This window comes from Sabethes cyaneus, chromosome 2 (genome assembly GCF_943734655.1).
Source record: "Sabethes cyaneus chromosome 2, idSabCyanKW18_F2, whole genome shotgun sequence".
NCBI classification, from domain to species: domain Eukaryota; kingdom Metazoa; phylum Arthropoda; class Insecta; order Diptera; family Culicidae; genus Sabethes; species Sabethes cyaneus.
The window spans coordinates 3,520,020-3,545,886 of NC_071354.1; the positions used below are offsets into that span (position 1 = coordinate 3,520,020).

At 39.0% G+C, this 25,867-nt stretch overlaps 1 protein-coding gene across 1 annotated transcript in view; it reads left to right on the plus strand.

Annotated features, from left to right (window-relative positions):
- The window catches only part of LOC128738846 (tyrosine-protein kinase-like otk), an 80,062-nt gene extending 60,802 nt beyond the window's left edge, over window positions 1-19,260 (plus strand). Inside the window, exons 4-13 of the mRNA XM_053834279.1 lie at window positions 7,781-7,919; window positions 8,550-8,782; window positions 14,968-14,976; window positions 16,387-16,740; window positions 16,814-16,957; window positions 17,025-17,582; window positions 17,647-18,443; window positions 18,504-18,676; window positions 18,743-19,079; window positions 19,144-19,260. Of these exons, the coding sequence (XP_053690254.1) occupies window positions 7,781-7,919; window positions 8,550-8,782; window positions 14,968-14,976; window positions 16,387-16,740; window positions 16,814-16,957; window positions 17,025-17,582; window positions 17,647-18,443; window positions 18,504-18,676; window positions 18,743-19,079; window positions 19,144-19,260 (2,861 nt within the window). The remainder of the gene's footprint in view (window positions 1-7,780; window positions 7,920-8,549; window positions 8,783-14,967; window positions 14,977-16,386; window positions 16,741-16,813; window positions 16,958-17,024; window positions 17,583-17,646; window positions 18,444-18,503; window positions 18,677-18,742; window positions 19,080-19,143) is intronic.
- Window positions 19,261-25,867: the final 6,607 nt, after the last annotated feature.

Consider the following 25,867-nt stretch of genomic DNA (forward strand, 5'->3'; position numbering starts at 1 on the left):
AAGTCCGTAGAGGACTACTTTTGTACACGGACTCAAATAAATCGATATTTAAAAACTTCGAGGCCTCTTACATTCACTGAAAACATCAAGGGAAATTTTTCGATTTTCTCGGACATCACTCGTTTTATAAATGCATAAGTGCTCGGCCAAATTTCAACGCAATAAATTTTTCACAACAACCAAGGAAAATTATTATCTACAAAATATTTTTTTACAAATTTTCTACCTTCTGATTCTGATTCCTTTTATTTTGATTTCATTGTATTTTTACTAAAAACTTGAAATTTTATTACTAGATGCGCCACTACGGGTACGGTATAAATAACTTTTTATTAAACAATCCAGAGAAAATATTATTTGGAAAGCATTTACATAAATTATTACAGCAATGGAAAACTCCATTAAAAAATCGAGGAATCTATGTCATGGAACATGGAAATGTTTTGTACCCTTTTAATGTGATAATATACGAAGTGATAATGTTCTTTAAACATTTGTCATGAGTGCCTGCAATTCTTTGCACGGAATTATCTCAGGAATTTTTTCTTAGGCCTTTGAAACAAAAATTTTCTTTTATTGCTGAAATCAGCGCTTATCAAAGTAATGCTGATTCTACAGTGCTAACAAATTTAGCTGTTAGCGGTTAGCGTTAGCTTCAGCTAAATTGTTGGTTGATTTAGCGGTTAGCGGTTATCGAAGCTAACGTTTTGATTTAGCGGATTAGCTGTTAGCGAAGCTAAAATTTCGGTTAGCGGTGCCCACCTCTGTAATCTGATTAGAGTAAAATGTAGCCTAGGACATTGTCAGTCGCTTGGTGTCATTAACCCATTGTTTTAAATTTTGCGGCTTGGTTCGGTCTGACTTAACACCGAACAATTTATTCAGTCAAAAAAAAAACGTATCTCGATGCGAGGACTAGGGAAAACTAACTAGAGGACGGTAAACCAAGGAAAACGAATAGACCTAGACAGATGTGATTTCTGCGGGGGGGCTGCCCCCCCGCAGTGGCCGGCGCTTCCGACGGCGGGTCACCGGCGAACACTCGCCGTTGCCTGCGGCCGGCTCGCCCTGAATCATCTAGGAAACGTTAAATATATGGATATGGCAAACGTACATTATGGCTCCCGCCGGAAGTGCCGGCCACTGCGGGGGGACAGCCCCCCGCAGAAATCACATCTGTCTAAGTCTATTCGCAAAGCCGCTTTTTTAATCTGAATCAGTTAGGCCTCTTGCGACTTGGTCGCGCTGGTCCTTTAAGCTTTGAACTGGTCGAAGTGTAGTTCTGGGTCTCCAAACCAAAAATATGAATTATGGCAAACGTACATTATGGCAAACGTACATTATGGCTTCCGTCCATTATGGCAAACATACATTATGGCATTCGTCTGTATGGCTTCCGTCTATTATGGCAAACATACATTATGGCAATCGTCTATATGGCATTCGTACGTATGGCAACCGTCCGTATGGCTATCGTATTTATGGCTCTCGTCCGGTCACCCTTTAGTGCATACCCAGCAAACATTTTCGTGCGTATAACAAAGTAACATATATGATATATGTACCGATATATATCTAGAAAACTCGCATTCGATGCACGAAACTAGCATATGCGTACTGTTTTGGAGGCGATATAGTACTGTAAATTATATGAAAACAATTCACAGTATTTGTATACGATGAAATTCGATTCAACATGATTAGTTCCATAATGCTATACAATTCTGTGACGAAAATCGTATGTGAATCAGTTACTATCATTTTGTACGAATAAATGTAAACTAGGGTGCGCTTTATTAAGCTTTATGTACGATTTCGAGTTTGTTTAGCGATATTTAAGATGATTTTCACACATTATTATACGATTTGTGGTTTGCTGGGTATTTGGATGTATTCTGAGTTGGTCTGGGCATTCCGAAATATCCAGCATCGGTTTCACCGGAACTTAAAAGTGGCCATTTGGAATTCTTCTCAAAAATACGAAATGTGAAAATATCCAAATCGGCTCAAAATACATCCAAATGTCCACTAAAGTGCTCGTGTAAAAATCCTGTGTGTTTTGAGTGCTTCCATAACTGCTTAGAACAATATGATCTTGTAAAATGCAACCAACAATAGCTTAGCAAGAAAAAACTAATTTTTAAAGAATTTCCAAAGAAAATGCTCCATATCTATACACCCGAAAGAGATAGCAATATCATTTCTTCAGCAAATTTGTTTGCCTTCATATTTGCTACAACTTTGATGAAGAAACTATGTCTGTGATTCCGAACATAAAAAAGCTATTTTTTTATTTTTATCATAGTAAAGTAACTAAGCTATGAGTATCTTTTGACAGTTTTGGATTATGGACGTATTCCTACGAACAAAAGTTGCGAAGTCACTATATTGTTCAAATGAGAGCAAAAGACGGTTTAAATGAGAGCTCACGACTCTAACGCGAGAATCACACCGCCGCACCGTGGGATGAAACCCAAATCTAGGTGGACAAAAGTAATTACTCTAAAACCATTAGTCCTAGGTATATAGTATGTTCGGAGTAAATTTGTTATTTTAACTTCCGCATTTTTTTGTGTATATGACATTAGGGTGACCATCATAGTAAGCGAGCGCAAATAATAAACTTTTTATGGCTTAAGTTAGCTGAATAGAATGTTAATAGCAGTAGCAAAGTTAAAGAACATTAAATTTTAAGTAACTTTGCTAAATAAATAAAAGTTCTATCTCTTATGGTTGATGGGCTGGGGTTATTTAAAGTTTTTTGGTCGGGGTGGACCTAACAATCCGTTTTTTCTTTATATCTTTTTTCGTGTTTATTTCTCACAAATTATGCCTTCTGAGCATTTTCACACGCATGTAAAACGCACATTTTGTTTGAAGAAATCAAGTCGCTATCTCCTTCGGTTCTTAAGCTAGAGGCATTTTTTCTAAAAAAATATGGTTTTTTCAAATGTCAATAACGTAAAAACTTCTCAAAACCAGCAAATCAAATTTTGTATAAATTACCGTTTTACTTACCAAAATCACAATTTTTACGTAAATAGAATAGATTAAAAAAGCGAAAATAAGTCTAAATGATTGTGTTTGCTAAAACCTTTTTGCAGATAATATTTTTCCTGGTTTTCTGATAAGATTTGCAGACATTTCCAGGAAAAAAAATATTCTGATATGTTTCGTTTCAAACACGATACCCCGCTTTCTATGGCATTTTTTTGTGTCGGATTAACGCTTTTGGTAATACCTATACTTGAGAAATGAACACTTTTCGTTAGAGGTTTTGGGTTAGTTCATTATGTAATTTTCGTGGTCAAGTACGGTGTGCAACTATTGGCAGTCAATTAGTTGTTGGAACCTCTATTTTGTGTAAAAATACTTCCACATTATTTGCAGGTGAATATCAAGTTTCCATACAACGAACAACCGAACTGTATGTACGTACGTACGCATACGTACAGGTTCCAAGACAAGATGCCTTTATGACCTTTTCCCGATCGAATGCGATAGTCGGTACGTTTGTGCTAACTTCATTTTATGTGTTTCACTCATCCTGCTCTGTACAGAGAGGCTTGCCACTTGAGCACCTACATATCTATGGTAGTGCGAAACGATGTCTTCCCGATTGACAGTCTTTTATGGTTTCGCACTATGGTTTAACATAGAAGAACCAACCTTCTCTGTCGGCTTCTCTGAACCGACCCGACTGAACGGTATCATCGAGTCCTGGCCTGGTTGGTCGGGTAGAGGGAATCAGGCAAAAGTGGTTAAACCATTGGCACGACTCGGACACGGAATGAATGGATTCACTTACAATTTGGTTTATGCTAAGTAATTGCCATTCTCGGTTGCCGGATGAAGAAAGCGGCTGGCTGGTGTCTTGAAGTGACCCATTAAAATCCAACCGAGATGGATCCTTTAGCTTGTGTTCGGTAATGAAATCTATACAAAGCTGAAGAGGAAGATAAACTTCGACAAGGAACGAACTGTGCAAATTTTGTAGCAGAAATATTTGGAAAATATTACACGATGCTAACAAAGTTGCGCATTCAAACGCAAAGGGTTTCTGATGGGTTAATAAAAACGACAAACTCAGCTGGCAGGATATCAAGTGAAAGGACTAGTGACATAATTTACTCTATCTTTAGTTGGCAGCTGGTCTGACAAGTTTCTGGAGAATATTGATTGGATTTTAATTACCACTGAATGATGTCTATTTTAATGACATAGTTAGGTACGGTAGCTGTTTGTAATTTAATTACACCAATTTGACAACCGAGTCACTTAAATTTTGTTTGAACTGAATTATTTTGCAGTATTCGACAAACAAATTTTAGAAAGCCACTTTATTTCACAAGGTTTTCGCCGATTCAAGTAGTTAAACACTTTTTATTAAAGCTGCAGCATCCCTCCTCTAACATGCATTTATGTCACATACATTAATTTAAAATATGACAACTCACAAACATTGTCGTTATTATCAGTTTCCAGAACTTTGAAAGCAATTCATTCAACCGCCCCGCCACTGGCTCTCGGGGGCAATCCAAGCTTAAGTAGACTTCCATCCAGCATGCATCCAGCGCAGCGGTTGAGGTTGAGGAATATTTCGCTTCCTTGCACAATGTAGTGTACTAATTAAAGCTCTCCGGTGTAGCTTCTTTCCCTACTCGGCCGGTAGTGGTAGTAGAGAGTGCAGAGTGCAGCAGTACGGTGCAGTTGGCTCATCTTATCCCTCTAGTCTAGTCAACGACGGCAATGATTTTCAAATGGGTGCCTCTGCTGGCTGCCCTCCCATCCCAGAGCATCTTGCTTACCAGCTCCCGTCTCGTATAGTCAAAAGATCGGACTGCCGCAGTCTATTATGGAGCAACTTTTTCTTTGTTTGCAATGTCTAGTCATCAGTCGTCCGGAAGGTGGCATGCGTAATGAACGGGACAAACTTTTCCGTCAGATTTATCTGGGCTTTAGAGAAAGTCCGGATGCCACGTGAAACAAACTGCAGCACTGTAGACGACGGTCCCAGGTCCCAGGTGTGGGGCATAATATATTAGGGAATTTTATGCAGCTTGCTGTGCAGCCAGCAGTGGTGTGTTTCTTCCAGTGTACGACGCTTTCGAAATCTCTGGAAGACTATCGATGCGCTGTAATTATAATGTGAACTGGCATTTCCCCCTGGATATAATTAACTGTAATAATTAATGATGACAGAAGTACTGTTTTTCTATGCAAGAACACAAATTATAAATTGCTGGGAGATTCTTAGTTGAATTTTAATATTTTAAAAAGATACGAGGTTCAATATGATAAAAAGCGTCCAATTTCAAAAAATTACAAATTGACATTTAACAAATTTAACTGAAACTGAAACGAAAAGTCATATTTTGATCACTTCTTAGGCATCCTTGAAACTAGTTTTTCTCAAAATAAACGTTGAACTGGGTTAGTTCTAATTTACTAGAATTTACTACTGCTCGCGATTCCTTTCCGAGAAAACTACATTTTATATATATTTCTCATATAAATTATCATAAATGGCGGTCATCAACCCTTGCAAAACCATAATACGTGCAGTGATTTATGATGACGCCAATAAACGAGTGCGGTCAAATGTACCGAATACCGGGGCCAATGAGCGGAGCCTGCCAGTATGAACCAGTATTTAGGTCATGTCGGTGCACTATCCATTGGAAAAGTTTCTCGCAAGCACGAGCACGACAAAGTTATTGAAACATTCGCTTCAACAAAAACCTCGCCCGCCTCGTCATCGTTGCGGCAAGAGAGAAGTCCTTGTTGCCTTCGCTTCGCTTCGATCCCTTTGCGCAAACGATGCGGTAATTACTGTAAGGGTAAATGACCAATTAATATTTGCTCGTGGGAAAAGTTGTGATTTATCTTTTCCGGTGTTGGTTTCCTTGCAAAAGTGTTTGTTTCTTTTCAGTGCGCCCATTGCTTTCAGGGTTGAAAAGCGGACCAAATTGAGCCTCCCTTTCAAAGCACTGAATATTATGCAGGAGTTATTTTTCATCTGTTAATTAAAGATAATGACCTGCTTTTTGTAACCAAACAGAAACAAAGGAAAGTGTGAGGGTATTTTCAAACCGTGGTTTTCTTAGGATGACTGCATCGAATTCGAAACAAGATGATAGCAATTAAATCTACCTTCATTATTATGTTACAAGAGGACCAGCAACAGTGTTGAAGCGATACCTCTGCTAAGCTCATTTCCTGTAGTTCCAATCACATGTTTTCCGGAACGACAGGAAACAATGAAACTCAATTAAGTACACTGTCCACTTCAATTTATTATGCATTATGCATACATCTATATATATGTACCTACAAGTGAACATGCAACCCATCACAATCAGTAAGGAAATGCTAGTTCGCGGTGATCTTTGCCATGCGAAGCAATGGCACACAGCCCCTCCCGATAATGTACCAAATAGAAATGTTGGAAGGCAAAAATAATATATTTCCAATACACAGTGGGATTGCGAAGGTTGTCCACTTTAGTCAACAAAGTTGACGGGAGAAGAAAAAAATCCAAGCAACCCTAGATGACCGCACCGAGAAAAATAAACTTTTCCTTCGCTTATAGCGTTCGCTTGTTGCAAGGTCCCACCGCGCCCGGTTTCGTCCGTCCTGCTGTGTGAAAAGCGCAGCGCGATGCACAAGCTTTTACTCTTATTCCCCGCAGCCGCAGCGCAGCCACAACGTAAGTCCGTCTTTCTATAATTGGATATCGACTGAGAATCATCGAACTGACAGTGCTCAAGCACAAATACCATACAATTGCAGCATCTGAAAAGCAGCCAGAGTGGGTGATAACAAGTGCCATAATAGACTGGGAAATGGCAGCGAACTTTGCAGATTCCGATTGAGGCGGCACTCGAGTCATGTGTTTGCTTTGTTCGGCAGCGTTAAACGAACAGCTGGAAGTCGAAAGGAACCAGAAGCACGCCGTAGCTTTCGGTCGGGGATTGATTATAAGTCGAACTGTACAGGAATCTGAAGGCAATCAAGGCGGAGGTTTAAAGTTGCCAGTTCCACTTGAATGAAAAACGGTGGTAGCCAAAATCACCAAAACGCTCTGCCCAATTGATTACTGTCATCATTATTTATGACAATATTTTTCCAACGAACAGGCAAAGTTTTTTCTATGCAATGAACTGTTTTTGGCAACACTACTTCAGAAAGATGCATGTACTGTTGTACATGCGTCAAAACCAATTCCACAATTGTGAGATCGTAAAAAAATATGACTAGAAAAAGAAAGCTGCTACGAAGGAGGAGTCTGTAACCTACAGGAAGCTTTGAGTGCACGAAGCATGAACCACCCATGTGGAGAGATATATAGTGGCATAGAGAGGAGGTAGGTATAATAAGATAAAATGAAATTTTATTCAATTGATGGTCAATACGTTTTTATTGCTTCGGAAGTTCGTTTCAAGTTTCTTTGGCGCTCGAAGGACTTCTCCTCGCGTATCACGCGGCAGGGAAGATGGCAGAAAACAGTTTTCACCTTATCGCGGGAAGGCGGTTCGGATGAAGAAGTTTTCCCATAAACGTTGATAACGGTAATGAAGTCAGGCAACCAGTCAGAAAGTCGTTCCAGCGTAAAGTGTGTCAAAACAGTTAAGATTATTTTATGCAACCACATCGGATAAACGAAACGGTACCGTTGGGTGGCTGGCTACCGTAGATTGGTGTTTCGCAACACTGAATTAAATCTGGAAAATCGCTAACGAATCAATCGTCATTTTATGTTTTTTCTTCTTTTTTACAGGGACCTCGTCACCGGTGGTGCAGCTGATGAAGCACGAATCGGAAAAAGGTGGATCGATCGTGTTGAAATGTCACATCGGAAATGGCAGCAGTTCCGGCGGTGCTCGAGATGAGGACGAAACTCGCATCGAATGGTACAGGTAAGCCGATGATGCAGTTTCATGTAGACATATAACAACGTTTACGTTCGGAACGTGCAGAAATGTTATTGAAAACAGAAAAACCAAACAACACCAGCGTGATAGGAAAAAGGATATTATGCTTTTGCTTTTCCATATGTTTTCGACCGAACATAATAATTGATTGAATGTATATATACATTCGGTTATTAATTGTCTACCAACTAATTGAGTGTTACGTTTGAGCAGTTGTAATTATGTTTGTCTTCTCCACTCGCGTGTTAATTGCACATAAAACACTGCCAAATCAGCAAAGATTGTTTTTCACATATCGGTGAAAAATGAATATTTTCAAACCAAGGTATAAAAAAGCAACGGTATTGAGGCAGAATAAGTTTTCACAATTTTTAATTAACATAAAAGGAATAATTCACTGTGATTGTTCCATAATCCTTGATTAAAATAGTAAGCTGATCGATTTCCCCAAATAAAAACGTCCATTCGCTTCCGCCATAGAAGTGCTAATGCACCGTAGAGCAAAAACCCTTTGTTGCAGAGTCTCCATTCACCCACCACCGCCCAGCCCAGGCCCAGGAATAGACCGGAATTTGCCTCAACAAACATATTTTTCCTTTGACTTTCTCTCGCCAGGAACAACGAACGGCTCACCAAATCGGCGCATATCGATTTTCAGCGTCGGAAGCTGCACATAAAAAATGCAACAGCCAAAGATAATGGTGTCTACAGCTGTCGGGTTGTACTGCGGCGCGCGACGGTCCCGAATTTCCAGCCGGAAGCACTGGCGAGCGTCAAGAACTACCGTCTCAAGTTGAAGGCCACAACTGCAGCATCGGCAGCAGCCACCGGTAGCGGGTACAGAGCCGGTAAGTTTTGGTCGGATGAATATTTAATGCGAGGGTTTCGTCTGTATGATCATATTCCGACAGACGGACGGCATGCGACTGACTGGGATTGTTAGGAATTTGTGTCGGTTGGTAAAGTAATATGCAATAATCCATAAAAGTAGGAAAGAGTGGTGAATTTTAACGACCGTCAATAATGGATATTGTTGTCAATATATTCCTCTTTGATACAATTACAATTACTTAACTTTGCACTTGCTTTAATGCAGAATTTCAAAAATCAAATTAGCTTAATTAGCACGTTGAAATATTCAGTTTACGTATGAGGAAAACACCGGTGGTAGTGGACAGTGGTACTGGTAAATTCTAATTAATAAGGAGATTTAAAGTGCTTCCACTTTAAACTGACTCTCTACATTCCGAATTGGGCTCTGTACTGGTTATTGGGTGCGGGTTTTCCCATTCAACGGATCTTTCGTGCTTCGTGATGATAACAGAAAATACTGAATAACGGTGCGAATTGTGTATGTAAACCAGAGTGGTCCGATATTTAGAATACAAAACTTGCAAGATGTATAGCACGATTGCAATTAAGTGTTGCTTGTTTTCAATGGGCCTTTTGATGTCCTGTTCGACTTCGACAATAAAGTAAAGTGGAAATTATATCGATACTGAAAATGCTTTACATGGGTGGATTAAATTCAATAACAGTTAATTTTTTAGACTATTTTTCTCGTTCGAAGCGCATCAAACATCAAGAGCGATGTTGGATAGTATGCATGAGCCGTCAGCTTGTTTCAATCCTCGTCGCGTTTCAAAGAGACTCGAGTCCCCGAGATGCGCACAAAACACATCACATGATACAATGTAGGACTGATCCTAGTGATGACGTGCCCATACATAAACGAAAGGTGGGGCATCTAAGCTTTGTAGAAGAATGTTTTGCTTTTGAAAAACGTGATAATCGTAGGATGGCGAATCTGTTATATTACTTATCACAAAAACACCGGTTCAAAGTTGAAATTGGACTAAAAATTAGACTTGAAACTGAACCTGAAATTCGAGTCGAAATTGGATTTGCAATCGGACTTGATATAAACACTAAATTGACACTAAATTGGACTTGAATTTGGACTAATTTGGACTTGAAACTTTACTTCAAATTGAGCTGGAAATTGGACTCAAACTGGATTTGAAAATGGTCTTAAATTGAGAGTAATTTGGCCTGTGAATTTTAGCTGAAATTAAACGTGAAATCTGACTTAAAGCAGAATTCGAAGAATGCTTAAATTTTTTTCCGATTGTCTCAGTAGATCTTCCGAATAACCGAGAACAAATCGGATATCGACACAGAACTTTTGCTGACTCGCAGTTTTACTTCAAATTAGAATTGACATTTTTCGTCGTGTTCTCTCACACATTTACCCCTTTTCTGCTCCCTCTTTTTCTCTTTTCCATTTCCGTTTTTTCACTTTTTGTTCAGTTTTTTCTCTTTTTCTGTACCGTTCTCTTGGTTTTTGATTACACTTTATTTTCCTTTTTCCTATTTTTTTCCCGTTTTCGTTTTTTTGGTCCCGTGTTTCTGTTTCCAATCCTGTTTTTCTGCATGTTTTCCATTCGTTTTTTATTTTCTTTCCCGTTTTCGTTTTTTCTCTTCTCTTCTTTCCTTTTTTATCGATTTAGGTTTTCATCTTTTTCTAGCTCCTTTCTTTCTTGTTTTTCGTCTTTGTCTGTTCCGTTTCCTATCTCTGATGCCTCGCTTTTTCATCTATTCTCATCTATCTTTCTATATTCTATCTATTATCTATCATATTTTCCCGTTTTTTTTCATTTTCTTTCCCAAGTAACAATTTGGGTTTTAGTACACTCATGTGGGCACTTAATACTAAAATTGGTCATGACAACCGCCATAAGAGTACAATAAAACTCACATTGTTGCTTGGGTTATCTATTTTATTATTCCTATCAAGCTGTTCTTCTTTTCCCTTTTGGTTTCTCTTGTTTTTTGTTACCTATTTCTTTTCTTATCTCGTTTTCTCTCTTTTTCTGTTAGTTTTTCATGTTTTCTGCACATTTTCTGTTCCTTTTCTCTTTTTTTTTCTATTCCGTTTTCGTGTTTCACCTGAGTCTTTTTTCTTACGTTTTCCTCATTTTAAATACCGTGTTTTGTTTTCGTCTGTTCCTCTTATTATGTCTAGTGCACAGTGGTAACAAAAGGGTGAAAAGTGTAACTTTTTTCTAGCGTCTTTTGCTTTCATTTTAGCATTTCGGCTCTTCAGCACTTTTAGTCGTATAAATACCCCGCCTAACCTAAAAAAATCAAAATTTAATCATGGCTTACTATAGTAAAATAAAAAAAAAATTTTGTGTTAGTAGTTAGAGACAAGGTTTCTTCAGCAAAATTGTAGAAAATATAAAAACAAGCAAATTTACTGAAAAAATATCATTTCTATTTTTATCCGCTGCGGAACTATAGAGCATTTTCTTAGAAAGTACTTCAAAAAGTAATTTTTCATAATGAACTTTTATTGAATACATTTTACCAGAACACATTGTTCTAGACAATTATCGAAGCAATCAAATCACAAGTTTTTGCAGAAGACTGCAAATCTCTAGGACATTTACTTACTAAGTCATCGTCATGTTTTAATAGTTTTTTTTTGCATTGCTTTAATCTTTATCAAACTTTCTGTGAATGTATTGTTTTCCTTTCGTTTTCTAGAAGCTTATGGATGCTATAAATTCACTTGTTTTTTTTTGTATTTTATGAAATGGTTTAACAGTGTACGTGCGTTAAACTACTGATGTACACAAAACACGTCAAACATATCATCAACATCAACATCAAGTTTGTAGTACCTAGTACTTGGTTAAGCACTAGTTTGATATATCCACTTGCTCCCTTTTATCCAATAGGATCGTGAAGTTAAGGAAAAATAAAGCTATAATAAGCGATAACTTTGTAAACAAAGGTCCAAGGGATTTGCAACCATTTTCCGAGACGAATGTTTTGGGTATTTCGATAATTGCCTAATTTGTTTTTGTAAAATGCAACCAACAAAAGCTATGCATATAAAACTAATTTTTAAAGAACTTCCAAAGAAATGCTTTGTATCTCTACACCCGAAAGATATAGAAATCTCATTTCTTCAGCCCTCACTTCGAGGCGAATGACCACAACGGTTAAAGCCTCGTTTATAAAACTAACTAACTAATTTCTTCAGCAAATTTGTTTGCCTTTATAGTTTCTACAACTTTGCGGAAGAAACTATGTCGGAGTTTGCCAACACACAAAAGTTATTTTTATCATAATAAACCATGAGTAACTTTGGACAGTTTCAGATTATGGAAGGTATTCCTACGAACAAAAGGTCCAAAGTCACAATAGTGCTAAAATGAAAGCCAAACACGGTAGGAAAAAAATCAACTTTTCACCCTTTTGCAGCGTTTCCTCGTTTTCTGCCACGTTCTGTTTTACTTTTCCGTTACATTTTGCCTTCCGTTTTCATTTTTTTCACTTCATTTGCCCTCTTTTTTTGTCTCATTTTTCTCCTTTTCTGTCCAGTTTATCCTTCATTTTCTTATTGCTATTGTTCTTATTCTTATTGTTCCTTCTTTTCCTTCATTTGTCTTCTTTACTCTTCCGTTCTTTATCATTTTCTATACTGTCTTCTCGATTTGAAGCTCGTTTTCCTTCTTTTTCTCTCCCGTTTGCTTCTTTTGCACTCTTTTCTTTTTTCATGTTCCATTTTCCCACTCATGCATGTCACGTTTTTTATTCTTTTTTTTTTTAATTTCATTAAAGTCAATTTAACAGCTTGGGTAGTTCGTGACTTTTACTTGGTTGGGATTTGAGCCCGGGTCCTCGGCGTGAGAGGCGAGAATGCTAACCACAACACCGGGAATGATCACACTATTCCTTTGTTCTTTTTTTCATACCAGTTTTTGTACTTTTTACTCTCGTGCGAGGGTAATAAAGAAAAACCTTTTTCTATCCCGTTTGTTCAGTTTTTGTCAAGTTTTCTTCTGTGATTTCATCAGTTTTTGACGTAGGACTACGTCTTTCAGGAAGGTAGCTGGCATAGGGGGTAATTCCAAAAAAAAATTTCTCGAAAAGTGGTCAGGTTTTGAACGCTAATAGCTTAGTGGTTTCCCGATCGATTTTCAATATTCTAACACCAATCGATTGGAAAATCTTCTAAGAATTGGTCCAAATGAAGAAAAGTATAGATTCTTGACGTTGAACTTTTGAAAAATTGAAAATAATGAACCTATGTTCTACCAGCATCCTCGCTTCGTGATTGGTTGTTGGAAATGACGTCATTAAACTGGAAATGTGTTTTCACACTTCGGCTTATAATTCAGTCAATTTTCAATAGATTTCCAAGATACTTACACCAATTGATCGGCAAATCGATTTGGAAAATACTGAAAATACAGAAAACAGTTGATTTTCAATGCGCATCATTGAAAAATTGAATTATTGTCATATTTTTGCCTTCCCTCGTCAGTGCTTCCCTAGCATGGATGACAGAAATATATACGATATGAGCTATGGGTTAAGCTTCCTTATGATTGTGTTTAATTTACGCCCTATAAAATCCGATCGAAAATTGTTGAGCTTCAGCTGTTGCTGCTTCCAGGATAAGGCAACGAAGACATCCAAATTCACCAAGCGAGACGCCAACAAACCGAAGAATCCATCGACTCATCCGCCAGTGAACTGCTATGCTATGCTATGCTATGCCTTTTACTGCGCATCGTCATTCGGTCAGCGGCTTTCGTTGGCGACGCATCGGCAAGCATCTAGCTTTCAACACATCGGACAGGCAGTTTTCGAGCCACATCCGTGGCATACACCGCTATTCTATATTTCGAACGGATTGGTATTTCGAGCGAAAGTTTTTTCGAACGAAATTTCCGCCAGCAAAATCAAATGGGCCAAACATCTCGTTCGAAACAAGTCGAACGAAATTAAGACTCGTTCGAAATACAGAATAGGGGTGATAATTTTAAAGGTTGTATTTGAAACATTGTTTGCCTTTGCCATTTAATTTTTGGGTGTGGTTAATATAACCACAATATTTAATACATGGGTGTGGTATAGTTTAAATGCGTAAAGCACTTGAGTACTAACGAGAAATTGTGGGTTGGAGTCCCACTGCCACAAACTACCCAATATTTTTAGCCGCAGATCGAAATTTTCCCAGTATTCAGTCTAACATTTTTCGCACCAAACGCTCCTCTGCTCTGATATGATATGTCACTACAGTTGAGAATTCAAAACAATCTACACTCAAGTCTTTTTTTACACGGTTTGTTTTTTTCGATTACTCGAAAACGGCGCAGCTAAAAAACTATTTACAATCTACGTAAGGAATGTCGAGTTACTCCCAAATGTATTGAGAAATAAATGAATGGTCTCTAAGTTACCCCGTTCTCAATACTCAAAAAACTAAACCGTGTAAAAAAAGTACTTGAGTGTAATAAAAGCGCACTCTCATTGTAAATTTTGCTTCGTCTTTTTTCTCTCTCTAGTACACTGGCCTGACCTTAAATTAGGCTTGAAACTAAAATTGTAATTTAATTTGTAACTAAAACTGGAACTATTTTTACGCAATTAATTTACTTATCGCAAAAATGGTGGCCGAATTAAAAACTAAGAACTTTTGGGTTACAGAAATTATTTAAGTTTTACAGAAAAAAGTACCTGCCCTAGTGTGCCCCAATCTAGGCACGCCAGTGATCAGATGCGTCAGTTTGTCCGGAAAATCGTGTTCGTGCATCATCTGACAAAGCTAGTCCCGATCGACTGTATTGCATGCTGCTTTGAAATCAATAAAGATGACCTTCGTGAGCACGTTGTACTTCCGCCATTCGTGGTTTTTACAGTATTCGAGAGTTACCCAAATTTAAGGTGGCAGCTCCTGATCATCGGCCTGATAGATAATGTGAACAATCAGACAGCTGATCCGTAGTACCTAAACACAGAAGATGGTAAACCATTAGAAGGGACGACGAGGTTTACGGAGGTTTCCACCATCTCTTTAAAGTACGGCACTCGTAGCGCTTTTGGGTGCCGAAGGTTGTTTGTGTGATTCCGCGATTTTTCTGGTATCTGGATCTTTAGAGTTCACATTGGGCAATGTTGTGTCTGTCGACCCTCACAATTTTTGCAGATGCAGTTTTGCCTTGGCGACCGAAAGGAGGGATAGGTTGTAGGCCAGCTCACACGAATGCCGGTTTTTTTAGATAGTATTTGTACCGACGTTTACATCAAGTGCAGAAGCGTTTGATGCTGTCGTCGGATCAGAAAAATGTCCCAGCAGATCTGCTCATTCCCTTTTTGCGAATCGAAATGTAGAGATGACACGGAGGGGTCCCGTCCTACGACCCTCTGTCGAGGTTGAAGTTTTTCTCTAACTGTGGATGCATAGTGTTTGCCACCAATGGACCTTTTGCTCTAGAAATCTCATCGACTCCCTCTCTGATATCTTTCTTCGTACGTTTAACCAACTCTTCGGGTTCATTGATATTCCTTTCGAATTCTGTAATAAATTTGTCCATCCAAATTTGTCCTCCTTAGTTCACTTAGGATTTAGCAAGTCGCAAGTGCCACTGCTATATATAGCATAGCTTTTTTACAAGAATATCTGCGAAGCAATGCAATGCAACGCAAATTGTCCTTTTATAATGGGCTGCTCAATAACCGTTTCATTGCTGTTGTCCCGCGATGCTTACTGAGAAGCACTCCTTCTTTTTCCAGGCTTGTGACAGGAGACCCGACTTCGGACTTATTTCTCTATCACTTGTTCTTCAAGAGTCAACACGAGATAGTTAGTTAACAAGGTCTGTCCACAGGTTGAGTTTTTTCTACCATATTACCATTGGTTGATGAATTTTTAGTATTGAAAGATGTTACATGACATATGTGCAATAACGCATTAACGGGCATTTTGGACTGGAGGTCTATCAAAGTTTTGAACAACTGACTACTGTCACATTTGGTACATTTTGTATGTTCTGGAATAAGCGCCGTCAGTACTAAGCCCAAAAATTTCACGACCTGATCGGGAATTGAACCCGCTGTTCGTTTTACTAGCTGCAAAGTCACGGCTCACGGGGATCTCTAGATAGATGGCCCAAAATACTAAAACTGAAAAATTGTGCTGGTCGGATTGACGACGCTTCTCTATAGATATGACATAAATGTCGCACAAGCCTACTATGGTGCTATTAGCTTTGATAAAACCTTTCTTTACAAATAATATTCTCAGCATATTGCTAGTGCGTTGTTTGTTGTTTTGTTTACATTTAAACCTAAAAACTTTTTTAATGGAAATGAAATGTACACCAAGAAGAACTTTCGGATATTGTCTACAGACATTTAGGTAACTAAACGTACGAATACAAATTTTTCGCAATATTCAGACCACTCTCGCATACATATTTCTCTCCCCAACACACGACGACCCATATCACGTGCAAAGGCTATCGCAATGTTGCAATCAGTGCTGCTGGGTCCGGCCGGCCGCCGAAATATTCTGCCCTATTCATAGGACGTATGTTTTTTCTTTCTATTTTTCATTTCATTTCGTTTCATCTCTTGCCGGCTGCTGGCGCAGACAATACCTACACCATCGACTGCACAAAAAACCAAAATTCGTTGCTCTGCCGTGGAAAGCGAGGTGATAAGCCTATGGCCGCCGCCCTGACCGCTGCTGCTGCCTCTCCGCTGACCACGGCGGCCGATAACCTAGCACTGCCGGTAGTGCAGATCGTAGACCAGCCGGTCAATGCGGTGGTTAATGAGAGCGCGCCGGCAATTTTTAATTGTGGTTTCCAAACGTTCCCTAACGAGACGGCATTCATCCTCAAGTGGCGCAAGGATGGAAAGGTAATCCGGAAGTGGGACAGTGGAGTCGGCGATCTGCTGGACGGGGACGGGGTAACCGAGAGCTCTATGTTTCGGGACGATGGTAAGCGGAGTTTTGGGTTATTTTGTTTGTAAACGGTTTTGGCTAAACTGTTTTTCCTGCTCGTTGCTTTCAGCTCGTATTCATGTTGATAGAGGCAATGGTTCACTCGTGTTCAATTCGGTTATTGCCAGCGATGAAGGAAGCTACGATTGTCAGATAACTAACAACGGGACGGAGTTCCTGGTGACATCCAACACGGCAGAGCTGCAAATCATTTGTAAGTATAATCGAGTTATGCGGTAGAAAGTGGATGAATGCGGTGGCTTATGGGTTTCATTTCGCAGCTAATTTGCGGTTTACACCGAAGCCACCAACGACAAAGAACCTCGAGCTCGGTTCGGTTGCTAAGATACACTGCAAAGCTCAGGGAACGCCAGCGCCGGCAGTGCACTGGTTGACGGAAGCCGGCCGGGCGGAACTACCGGAGTCGGTAGAGGATGTCAATGGTACGCTGATATTTCGCACAGTGACAACGGATCATCGTGGCAATTACACTTGCGTTGCTACTAATAGTCAGGGCGAAATCAGTGCTTCGGTTGTGGTCAACGTTGTGGTGGCACCCAAGTTCGAAGTGGCACCGGAAGGCTCTATACAGGTAGCCGAAATGGGTACGGTTCACATCCATTGTGTTGCGACGGGGGATCCGAAACCGACGATTCAATGGGACAAAGATCTACAGTATCTGCACAGTTCCAACCAGTCGGAGGAGAATAGATATCGAATACTGGATAATGGAACATTGATGCTTAGTGAAGTTCATTTGGAGGACGATGGCAAGTACGGATGTACGATAGGAAATAGTGCCGGTTTGAAGCGAGAGGAAGTTCACCTGATTGTGAGACGTAAGTCTGTTTTTGATGGTTTGAAAAACCATTTGAAACTAATGACAGATTTTGTTTTTTACAGCTGCCGATAGTATGCCGCTGCCGGAGGAAACTTCCGAGGATGGCTTTCTGATAACACGAGCTGTGCTCATCACCATGTCCGTTGCATTCGCGTACATAATTCTGGTGGTTGGTCTTATGCTGTGGTGCCGCCACAGGCGGGCCGCTCGGAAAGCTCGTCTTAACATGAGTTCGAAGGAAAATGGAGATGTAGATTTGAAAAACTGTGAAATTGAGCCGTGTCTTCCGGAGAAGTCTTCCCAGGAGGGAAAATCAAAGTCTTCCAAGAAGTCGGGTCACCAAAAGAATGGTTCCAACGCCGATGGACAGGATAAAAGTGATGATACGGTGAATTCCACCAAGTCGAAGAAATCGAGCAGTTCCAGTGGCTATCTGGAGCAGCTTTCCGTGCCACGATCCAGCGTGATTGAAACGATGCAGATAGGTAAGTGTGATTTCGGTGATGTTTTGATCGGAAAAATCAAGGAAAACGATTGTCGGACGGCTACCGTGAAGGAAGAGTCACCCCGCGAACCGGTGACCGGCGATGAAGTTGTTCACGCCGATAAAATGGTCACTGAAGATGAGAAAATTACCAAGAAACCTTCGAACGAAGAGTTGAACGAAATCAAGCTGGAGAATGATTATAAATTGGTTATGGTGAAAGCACTGACGAAGGTGAAAGACGAACATTGTTGCTCCGAGTTTCGCCGACAGCTCGAACTGTTCCGGACCGTTTCGCACAAGAACGTAGTGAAGTTGTTGGGTTTGTGTCGGGACAAGGATCCGCATTATCTGCTTTTGGAGTACACTGATTGGGTAAGGATGGGGTAAATTTACGGGACGAAAAAGATGGGTTTTATGACTTTTGTTTTCTAGGGTGATCTTAAACAATTCCTTTTGGCGACGGCGCCAAACACACCACCGAATGGCAGTGTAGAAACGAAGAGCACTGCCAAGCCCCCACCGTTGAATGTGCCACAAACTTTAGCCTTGGCGCATCAAATTGGCCGGGGAATGGATGCCATCTACAAAGCTCGCATCATTCATAAGTAGGCATTTTATTGGTAGTTGCCAAAATAATGAGCCTTTCTCTAATCACGGTTTACCCCCAACAGGGACCTCGCCACGCGAAACTGCATTATCAGCAGTGACTTTTCGGCCAAAATCAGTCTGCCCGCGCTCAGTCGAGACAAGTACAGCAAGGAGTACTTTAAGTTTAAGAATCAACTGCTACCGGTTCGGTGGATGGCTCCCGAGTGCCTACAGGATGACGATTTTTCGATCAAAAGCGATATCTTCTCGTTTGCGGTGCTGGTTTGGGAACTATTTACTCAAGCTACCGAGTTGCCGTTTAAAGATCTGAGCGAGGAAGAGTACGTAACGCAGGCACAAGCCGGCAAGCTGGAATGGAAGGTGGCAGAGAATACTCCCGAAGCGTTGCATAAGATTCTGGTAAGTACAAAGGTCGAAATTTATGTTTTAACTTGTGATGCTGATTTCATGCTTTCAAATGAAGACAACCTGCTGGTCCGTAAATCCGAAAGAGCGACCGTCATTCAGCCAACTGGTAGTAGCGATAGGAAATTGCCTGCAAAGCGAGTATCCAAAGGAACCTACGGTACTAACGATTTAAATCTTCCAAAACTTCCAGCAAAGGTTAGTACTAGAAACGTGAAATCGTCCAAATCTAATCAAATTACTGTGGTTGGATCGACGAGGGCTGCTTTGGCGTACACTTTATACAACGACATTTTTGCTGATAAATGTAAGCATATTTTCGGTTGTTGCTATTAACTGTATCATAGTATTTATTGCAAGTGAAGTATTCGAATCTTTATACATATATTTTATATCCTTCCCCGTTGAAAGGAGGATGTAAAACTTTAGGATTTAGGACGACTAATTTGTGAAATGGTTACAAGCAAATACTGCCAGTGTTTGATTATTTTGTCTGTGACAGAATTTTAGATAAAAGCTTTCGGAATGATGAACGGCAAACCGTTATCGTGAGAAATCCGTACATAAAAGCAAAGACTAAATATATTAATATATTATCATCTTATACGTAGCTAAGCCAGAAAGGTGTAAGTCTAGCAGTAAACCATTACATGGACTGCATTGCTGCTTCGTACTGTAATTATTAATATTAGTATTGATAATATTCTCTACTGAATCGTATTTATACATCTTATATACATACTACAAGTAGATATAGCTTATATACAAACAATGGTCCAGTGAATAGCCAGTAAAAACAAAAAATCAACAGCAAGTGTGACTAGTGAACAGAGGAGCACTCCAGCAACCACCTACTCAGAACTAATCCACTGCCTAAATATTCTATAGGATGGGGAAATCGTTTGATATCAACCCAAAAATATTCTTCGCTTTTGAATGTTCCATTATTGGTACCAACTTGCCTCTGAATCTATCCAAACAGCCATATTAGTAACTTACAATCAGCATATCAATCACATCTATTCGACTTAAACTAATCGCGAAAAAAAATGAACGCTTCAACTCATCCAATCCAGTATAATGGTGAACTGTAGTAGAACTAATCTTTAACTAAACATTCAGTGCTCCGCGTAAAATTGATTTCAACGACATAAATTTATTAAAAGTTAAAACCAGATCTCAGTCCAAATCATCCAAATTCGATTCATTCATTAAATTTCGTATCGATTAGGGGAACAATTCCGGTCGCACCGTCTCTTTGAATAATTCCATTTCTTGCCTTACGCTTTCTCGTCGTTGTGACTAAACTAAACTAAACTAAACTAAAACGGTAAAACCAACTCACACTAATCACAGCTAGCTGGGCGACTAAACGACTAGTAATAAACTTTAACAAAACATGAAACAGTTGATCAGTACTGAAGCCTTTTATAAGCAAATAAAAAGGAGGTTCGATTGGTCGGTCGGTCGAACCAGCTTTTAGCTTTAGATCAGGTGTCTAATTGAACATTGTAAATTTTTTTCCCCGCATAAGAAGCCAGAACAATTGCATTTTTAGCTCTAAAACTCGAGCCCGAGATAAATTTACCCTGTAGCAAGCAAGCTGGATTTACAGTCAGTCAAAGCTTGACTACTGCTTAGTGCTACTTCGAGTCGATATTTTGTGCTATAATCTCCTGTATATAGTAACATATCATCAGTTAACGTTAGGCTATTGACTTTAAGATTAGGTGATATTTTACCGTTAGGTTATGAAACAGAGAAAAGAAAAAGAACTTCGAAGCGGTTTCTTCCATTATTAGAAATGAAAATGTAAGCTAAAAGATATTTTTTTAAAAAAGCAAAACAGATTTCTGTTGTTTTAAGTTTTTTTATTATTATTATTACCCAATCACAACTAAATAGTTTCAAGAGCAGAACAAACAATGTCTAGTCATCCAGGTTATATGTGGCACGTGTGCGGAAAAGTTAATGCAAAATAAAAAAAAACAGGCAAACAAGCTGACGGGTTTGTCCGTATTTTTTGTCTGATATAAATTATCACAACAGATAGTCCGTGCATTTATTCGTAACATTCAGCTCGATATTTCGATATAGTATCGCATCATTTTTGTGCTAAGGAAAATTGAACACAATAAAATGCGAAATAAAATGCTTAATTATAGTCGCTCTGAAATTAGTTTATCAATCCGAAAGACATCATTCGTTTTTTTTTTAATCTATTAGACATATTAGAAGCGTTTTTATTAGACAAGCCTTCGACTAACCTATTCTATTCCTCAGTCTTATAAAATTATCCAAAGTCACTCCCCTTAAATCTATTTTACATCGGATGCTTATTACCCAACACCAGCGTGCCTAGACATAAACGAAAGGTGGGGTACCCAGCTTTTCACAAGAATGTTTTTGCCTGGAAAATCAAGGAACCGTAAGATGGCACATCTATTATCACAAAAATACTGGCCGATTAGGTTGAAAACTCGGGACTTCCGGGTGTGATTGGTTTTAAAATCAAAGTTGAAATTGGACTAGAAATTAGACTTGGAACTGGGCTAGAAATTAGAGTTCAAATTGGATGTCATCAGACTTCAGATTACTTGGTCTAATTCCAAGTAATATATTGGACTGAAAACTGACTGATATTGGACTGGACTGATATTGGACTGAAAAGAGAGTTAGAAGTTTTTATTTGAAATTGAACTTGAAATTTTACTTAAAATTGAATTTGAAATTGACATTAAAGTTGAAATAGGACATGAAACAGAATTTGAAGATATGTTCGAAATTGAACTTAAATTGGACTCGAGATTAGACTTGGAATTACATTTGAAATCAGACTGGAAATTGGAATTCAATTTATACTAGAAACCCGTGTTTAAATTTAACATAAAATTGGAATAGACTAATCTCAAGTTTTTAGTCTTGACCTTGAAATGCGGTCATACATACATATTAATATTTTTTTGAAACGATGGTTCTACAATTGATGAAGGGACGGTAGGGAAAGAAATGAAAATTTTTTGATGAAGGTGGGGAAGAGCGGAAAGGAAGGGGGGGGGTATTGGTAGCTATGCTTGACAAGTAGTCATTTTGACTCCTACCTTTCTTGACTTTGGACAAAAGGTAGGAGTCAAAATGACTACTTGTCAAGCATAGCTACCAATACCCCCCCTTCCTTTCCGCTCTTCCCCACCTTCACCAAAAAATTTTCATTTCTTTCCCTACCGTCCCTTCATCAATTGTAGAACCATCGTTTCAAAAAAATATTAATATAAAATTGGAATTGAGTTTGACTTGAATTTGGACATGGACATGAAGTTTCACTTGAAATTAGAATTGACTCGCACGTATTAACTCTTTTCTGCTCCTTGTTTTCGTTTTTCCAATCCCCTTTTTCCAGTTTTTGTTCTGGGTTTTCTTCTTTTCTGTACCTTTTTCTTGTTTTTTGCTTTCACTTTTCTCCTTTCTTTCCGTTTTCCTCTTCGTTTTCGTCAGATTTTTTAGTTTCAGTTTTCCTTTTGTTTTCACTCGTTTTATTTTTGTAATTTTCTTGCTTATTTTTATGACTGTTCTCTTCTCAATTTCCTTTTTCTTTTCTTGTTTTCGTTTTCTACTAACTTTCCTCGTTTTTCGTCGTCTGTTTCATGTTTTCTCTACTAAATGGCCTTCTCTGTCACGTTTATTCTGTTTCTGTTGTTCTATTTCTTTCTATCTACCGGTCTCCGTCTTTTTCTCTGTAGTTCAACCTTTTTTGGTCAGATTTTCCTGTTTTATTCTTCTTTTTCTGTCTAATCCCATTCCTATGCTTTATCTTATCTTATTTTTCTATCCCATCCCCGTTTTATTCCATCTTTCTCCTTTTATATCCCGTTTTCTTTGATTCCTCTGTCGGTTTTTCTCTCTCCCTCTCTCGCTGTTCTTCTTTTGCTTTCGGTTCCGTTTTCAACTTTGCAGTCGTGTGGCCTGCTTTTTCCTCCATTTGTTTCACGTTCTGTTTTAATTTTTGTCGTATTTGTCTTTTGTTTTGAGTTTTTCTCTCCAGAAAGCAATGCTGTGGGTATAAACGTCCTGTTGAAAACTTGACCCTTCTTGATCGACAGACTTCGCAACCGGCTATTAGAGTGCATGACAGTTACGGGGCTAGTGCAACGATCCTACTGACTCTATCTAGGTATGTAGTAAGAATAGGCTGTAAGAGGTGACTGTAAGAATAGGGCCCCTTTTCTGTTCCATTTGCCGTTTTTTCTGTCCAGTCTCCTCTTTTTTACCTCGTTTTCCTTTTCTTCCTCCCATTTTCTTCATATCCACCTTTTTTTCTCTTCTTACGTCCCGTTGTCCCTCCCGTTGTGTCACGATGTTTCCTTGCTTTCTGTTTTTTCATGCAGGTTTTTCTCTTTTTCTATTCCGTTTGTCACGTTTTCTCCTGTGCTCTTTGCTGTTTTTTTTCTCTTGAAGCAGCATGAGACGGAGCTCTTTTAGATCCACTAGTAATCCATCTGTGATTATGCCAAACATATTCAGGAAAACCGTGTTTTTTGGCCATAGTTGAACAACAACAAAGATGTTATGAAAATTTCATCATTGAAAGATTAGGAATTGTCAAACAAGACATTAAAATTTCCATGTCACAGAACATATATTTCCGACGTTTTTTGGAGTTTTCCACTGTGAGTTTTGCTGCTAACGGGTTGAATCAGTAAATTCCACGTGTTGGAATTGTACTCCGGAATCGTACACGTGTTAATCGGTCGTATGAAAATTGAAAACTGTCTGTTGTTCTGAGGCAACGGTTGCTTGGTTACCTTCCACGTGTTGAGTCGACAACTGTTAAGTTTTATGTCGACTTTCCTAGGCATGCCTACTACGGTTTGATATTGGAATATATTTATTGTTATTCCTGTACTACACATCCACCATCACCCAACTTACGTTTTTTGAGCGACTTAGTAGAATACGAAGATTGAGATTAAAGAAAACTTTTTACCGATTTCACTCTTAATTTTATTCACGACGCGTGTTTCGCCTACGACTTGCAGGTCTCATCAGTGTCTGTTTCCAACTATATTAAACCATAACAACTTTGCTGTTTACATAGAAGGTAATGGGTAAGACGATGATTAACTTAAAATTTGATCTAAAATTAATATAAATTGGGCTTAAATTGGACTTGAAATTGTATTTGGAATTGAACTTTAAACTAGTCTTGAAATTGGACTTGAAATGAGCGGTGTTAAAACAGACTGAATCAAGTGACAAATTTGCTATACTGTATAAGCAATACAGATAAGCTCTGTATAAGTAGCTTTCAATCTTTCGAAATCATCTCATATTTCTGGCTGTTCGCAATATTTATGTAATATGATTAAAGTAAAATATAACTTCAGAAACTCTTGATCTTTTGCTGTTATCAACTTTTTTTTTAATTTTACGATTTGGTTCGGTCTGACTTAACACCAACCAAATCAGTAATGAAATGAGTATGACATTAGAATTGAATTTAGACTTGAAATTAATCTTAAATAAGGCTCAAAACTAAACTTGAAATTTAATTTATATCTAAACTTGAAATTGAACTTAAACCTGGAACTATTCTTACGCAATTAGTTACCTATCGCTAAAATAAACTGAAAACTTCTTGGGAGTTTTTGTGCAATCTTCAAGAGTGCTCTGTTAATTGAACGAGACATAAAATTCACCAAAAACTTGTTCGAAAACGGTCTTATAGTATGTCCCATTATTCATAACAACGCCACCGTAGTCTTCCAATTATCGCCAGGTGTACGGAAGGGATTTTTTCAAGTACTGTTTGCAGCTCGTGGTTCATCATACGCCTGTGCCACTCTTCGCTTTCCGTTTGTACTCCGCCAAACACCGCAACAGCTTTCGTTTGTTACTGTATCAAGTCAATAGAAGACTACGGGCGTGTTTAGTGTTCTGTACATCGCCAGTTTTATGCGGCGGTGTATGCTCCTTGCAGGAAAAAGTAGGCTCGAATTCCAGCTTGAATGGGTCGTTGAATCGTTCCTCTTGTTTCATTGCCCGCTTGTCGGATTACACCATCGATAGCGATGTTGAATAACATACAGGAGTGCATCCCTTTGCCGCACCTTTCTGCGCGATTCGAATTCCATCTATTTGTGTTCGATTGTATCCTATACTGCTTTTAAATCTACGAAAATATGATGCGTGGGCACGTTGTACTGCCGACATTTCTGGAAGATTTGCGGAAGAGTGAAAATTTGACCGTAGTAGCACGGACCTCTTTAAACCCGCTTGATACTGCCCTACGAATTCTCTTGCTATTGAGGATATACGACGTAACAAAATCTGGGAGAGCACCTTATAGGCGACGTTGATCAGTGTAATGCCGCAATAATTACAACAATCGAGCCGATCGTTTTTTTTTATAGATGTAACAAACCACAACAACAAGTCTCCGGTAATTTCTCATCTTCCCAGGTCGACTTCCTTGAGTCGATCCTTTCCGGCGACTCTATTATTCTTCAGCTGACCGATTTCTCGTCGAATCTCTTCGAGATCGGGAGCCGGCACGCTGTTATGATTTGTTGATACTCCTAGTTTAACTTCCTTTGCGTCTTCTTTTGTTATATTGCTATTGAGAAAGAAAGAAACCTGTCGACCACCTCCCGCTCGTTTGTGAATGTAACCGGGATCGGTGTATATTGTTTACAAGATTGGTTCACCTTCTCATAGAACTTGCGCTCTCAGAACAGTTGTTTTAGCTCTTAACAATCTCTGTCTTCCTTCTGGCGCTTTTCCTG